This window comes from Musa acuminata, chromosome BXJ1-11 (genome assembly GCF_036884655.1).
Source record: "Musa acuminata AAA Group cultivar baxijiao chromosome BXJ1-11, Cavendish_Baxijiao_AAA, whole genome shotgun sequence".
NCBI lineage: Eukaryota > Viridiplantae > Streptophyta > Magnoliopsida > Zingiberales > Musaceae > Musa > Musa acuminata.
In genome coordinates this window covers 22,156,936-22,161,781 of record NC_088337.1, presented here as the reverse complement: position 1 = coordinate 22,161,781, position 4,846 = coordinate 22,156,936, and the positions used below count along the sequence as shown (strand labels likewise).

At 39.9% G+C, this 4,846-nt stretch overlaps 1 protein-coding gene across 1 annotated transcript; it reads right to left on the bottom strand.

Annotated features, from left to right (window-relative positions):
* Window positions 1–2,417: 2,417 nt before the first annotated feature.
* Window positions 2,418–3,299, bottom strand: LOC103971465 (uncharacterized). Its single transcript, XM_009385492.3, has one exon. The coding sequence runs from the start codon at window positions 3,156–3,158 to the stop codon at window positions 2,493–2,495; it is 666 nt and encodes a 221-aa protein (XP_009383767.2). The 5' UTR covers window positions 3,159–3,299; the 3' UTR covers window positions 2,418–2,492.
* Between the last annotated feature and the right edge of the window lie 1,547 nt (window positions 3,300–4,846).

Sequence of the window (4,846 nt, the reverse complement as noted above, 5' to 3'; positions counted from 1 at the left end):
CATAACATCGAGAGTGAATGATTCTCTATCGACACCCAAATAGTTCTCGTAAGGTTAGCTACTACTCAAGATGACCGGCTGTGCTAAATCTAAAACCTCATACAAGGCATTCTTGGTATCTCAAGTCTAAGGACCAGATACACCATTGGGACTACGGAATCGCTATCCGACAAAAAGGCATCATTAACCATCCAATATTCTATAAGCGAATCAATTAGTGAACTTATTCTCCAATGAGTACTTGTACTGTATCCTTAGTGTCCCCACACAAGCAGCTATGAGACCAGCTACATCCATCATATGGACGGGTATATAGCATACCAGTTTATTCGGTTATCTCGATGTATTTCTCGAGTAACCTATGATTGATATTATTTAGGTTTTATTTTTTTTGGCAAATCGGTCTTATTATCGTGATCTTATCATAATCCGATTCTCATTGCATAAATTTATGGACATCACAATATATTTAATTAAGTGATAATATAAAATAATAAAATATCAAATAATAATAATAAATAAAAAGATTATATGTTAAGTCATCATTCACATGATTAGCTTGCATGACACGAATATATAGATTTTAGAAGAAGAATTATTGGACCGGAGTATAAAAACTAATTATTGACGAAAAATAATAATGACGCAATAGTCAAAAAGTGCTCCAGTAGTATGCATAGCCGAACCTTGTAACCTAAGTAGTAACAAAAATATTTTAAGGCTATTAGAAAATACTTAGCCAATTGATATACCAAATTAGGAATAACAACATCTAAATAGGGAGGGACTATTACATTATTCTTTGCTACTATAATTAAAACATTATAAGTCTTTTTTAGAACACTATAAATGATCTAAATAAACTCGTAACATCATATAAACCAATTAAATTATCACATTAGCCTTCAAATTAGGTATCATAATTGTGTATAAGAAAGGACTCCTTGTAAAGAGGAATGAAAAGAATGGTTAGAAGAGCAGAGGAGCACAAGAAGAGTGGAAAGAGAGGGGCACGTCTACTTGCTGCTTCGAACTCAAGAAGAGTGGAAGGTCAAATCCAATTCGAACTGTGTACGAGAAAGGATCTTAACTAAATTAACAACTTTCTAATCTCACAAGCACACTTAAATCAATCTCTTAGCAAAGTTTAACCCAATTTCATAACTCGACATATACAACTTTTTAGGAACTGAATCAAGTTGGTTTGACTCTGTGACGTGGATCGAGTTAATTTTGACACTAACATCAACAAATTATGTTTTCAGGTATAAGTTTGTCCACAAAATTTAGTAGTCCAAAGTCGTGAAATAAATATCTTGCAATTTGCTTGTGGTGCTTATTCTCCAGAAAATGCTTAGAATCCGAGTTGGAAGCCGCGTTAGCAAAATGCTCTCTGCGATCCGCCCTTTTCTGCATTCAGTTCCCCGGTAAGATTAGAACTGCACTCCACGGTGATGCGATCGTAATCGGATATGTTCCAAAAGTGCTGCATGCAATGCTTTTCGGATAAGAGAGAAGGTAGAAGAGGATGAGACAGATGCGGAGCATCTATTCTCTCTTCTTCGTATGATGTTATAGCAGGAGAGGGATCGGTAGGTTGTCGAACTGGTAAATGCGCTTCCGGTGAGCTCTCCAGCTTTGTGGTTCCTTCGGCAGGGTTTTCCTGTTCTGTCTCCTCTCTCTCTCTCTCTCTCTCTCTCTCTCTCTCTCTCTCTCTCTCTCTCTCTCTCTCTCTCTGAATGTTGATCGTTTCTGTTCTTAGATCCATCCATGGTAGACGTTACCGGACAGGGTGGTGAGCAGGAGGATCCCATGAAACGACAGCAGCATATGCTGCTTCCTAATGGATCGATATTTCTATCAGCATTCACTCTGTTCTTGAATGTATTCTCAAAGCCTGATTCTTTAAATTATTAAAAACATGTTGTAGATTGTCAAATTTTTTTTGTTTTTTGTTTTTTTCAATAGATCTTTTTGGGACTCCAAAGAAGCTACGATTTAATATTCTTGAATCATGTTTTACTTTCTGTTTAGCTTTTCCTCTTCATGCTTGAGAAAGAATAAACAAAGGCATAAACTAAGTTTCTCCAAGCAACCATTGCATTCGAAAGTCAATGCTATTAAGTAAAATCAATAAGGAGAAATTTAATTGCATCATCATATGTACAGCCGTAAATATGTGAAGGTTGGAGGGAAAGGGTATTTCCGATGGCGGATAATTAGGTGTAGACATGACATAAATGACTTCATATACTAATTCAAATATTTTCCACCTCGATTAATTTGTTGTGGGTATGGATTAATTCCTCCTGAGGAGAGGAAAGTTGATTATGAAGGGTATAAAGGCGTAAAGTGCCGGATACCAAATAGCTTTATTCTTGTTCGATGTTTTTTTTTTTCTTCTGAATTTTAATGTATACGTGGAATGAAGCATAATATTTCCAGCAGTTGCATCAACTGTTTACAGCTTCAGATAATAAAAACTATACACCTTAGCAACAATATGTTCCAAAGCACGAGATCGTCGTAGTGGTGGTGGTGGTGTCTGGTGTTCCTGCGGAAGCGACAACTGCGGCTGTGGACTCCTCCCGGTGGAATCTCCTCAGCTGCTCCGAGATGAACGCCTCGATCGTCCGCCGGAACTCCTCCGCGTCGGCCTCCCTCTCCTCCTTCTCCGTCGCCGCAATCGCCACCTCTTGGCAGGAGACCTCCGACTTAGAACGGCGGAGCTCCGGCACACGGTGACCCCGCCGCCGCTCCATCCTCTCCGACCGGCTCCTCCGCCACGCGCGCGGCGCCTTCTCCTTCCCGACCGCATGCGACCGGATCCCCCGGCTTTCGTAGGCGAGGAACTGGTCGTGGATCTCCCCGCCGCTGGCGGAGGGAGCTGCGGAGCCGGGGTGACGGCCCGACATGGCGAAGAGGGCGAGGACGATGGCGTTGCCAAGGAGGAACACGAAGCGGGGGCCGAGTAGGACGGGGGCGACGCGTCGGAGGAGGCCGGCGGAGAGTCTGGCAGCAGCCGGGAGCCGGGCGGTGGACCAGGAGAGTAGGCAAAAAGCGGAGAGAGCCTCGAGGCAGCGGAGGAGAGTCTGGACGTGGCGGATCCGTCGGTATCGACGCCTGGCCGCAATCTTCTCCGCCGTGACGGGGTCCATTTCGGGAGCTTTTGCTGCTGCTGCTGCTGTTGCCTGCAAAGCCTATATAGCAGTAGAAGGGGGAGGGGTAGAGAAGCTTTTTTTTTGTTGTCGTGTGACGCTTGCGCTCGATCTGTCCTCTTTTAATGCGTTAGAAGGGCTTGAAGAGAAGAAACTACACACGTACCTTTATATATGCTTTTTTTTTTGTTTGTGTTAGCAAAGTGATGATCATGATTAGATGCATACAATAAGATAATTAGGTAGCGGGTTGGATAAGGTCTCCAACTAACGAAAAGCATCAGATGCCGTGGAACAGCTTCGGGTCCGTGTCCGATCCGACTACGCAAAGCGTGCATCCGATCTAGCGATGGATCATCATATTCTTCTTACGAAATATTCTATTCCGAGAACTTTATATAAATAAATATATATATATATATAATTTCCATCAAAACCCCTAATTCTGTTGCCAAAGAAATAATTGAATAGTTTAAAATCCTGGAAAAGAGAACTCAGAAGATGATGGAGACCGACTGTTGTGGTCAATGCATAGTAGGTGATCATAATATGCTCTCACGACGAGAACCAACTTGATGTTACTTGAGAATTCACATAACCTTTGTGCTCGTTTGTGGGAAGAAACGTTAAGAGTAGAATTTACCCTTCGACGGAGGCAATTGTTGTGATGAGAGGTCTCAGACTCGGTATTCCGGTTCTTGCCCATCGCTTCGTCGCTAAGCTCATGATAACTGCAATCTGATGCTCGAGAAACAAGAAGAATTCACATCTAAATACCCGTTGGTTTGTCCAACAGTATTTTTCCCTTAGTTTATATAATATATTATATAAAAATAATATATTATAATTTTTATGTTTACAGTCCTATCATCCGTGTTGCATCATCTAAATATCAAATCTTAATAGCTAATAATTCATCGATCAATTAGATCTAATACAATAAATCTTCCATGACCGTAGATAATCAGGGTCCATCACACTATAAATCCAAATACAGGCCTCTCCTAGTAACAATATTTTTGTATGAAAAGGTAATTATTTATCCCACATTAGATCAGTGGAATGTCATTAGACACGTCGATAACTAGTTTTGTAATAACACCACGATGGGAAAACTATTGTTGGAATCTGTATGTTAGGAATGAATCTCCTTTAAGAAAAGACAACGTATTTGCACAGAAATGGATCAAATAGAATAGGATGAGATCAGGATTATAGGTTTCAATTCATTACTCACTACAAACAGCCAAGCTGTTACTACTGTCGTCTATAAATTAGAATTTTGATGGATTTTACTATCCAAAAATTCAGGATAAGTAATCAAAACACCAGTAATGCAAGGAAATCAAAGTAGCGGTCGTGTGTGCATACAACTCTTCTTTGTGCAAATATAACAAAGAGAAAACGTGTCCCCTACTCTTCTGCATGCCTATCTCCTTTTCCTAAACAACCACATATTGTGAAGTTTGGTAAATATTTTAATTTTTTAATTATATATTTAAATTATTCAAAAGAATCATAATTAGATTTGAACTCATCATACAATTAGAATTATGATTATGATCAAGGATTCAAGTATAATAAAAGAGAGAGAGAGAGAGAGAGAGTTGAGATAAAAGATTTTTATGATTTATATGAGAGGTTTTAATATGGATTCAGGATTTAGGTGTGAGTTAACACTAGAGAGA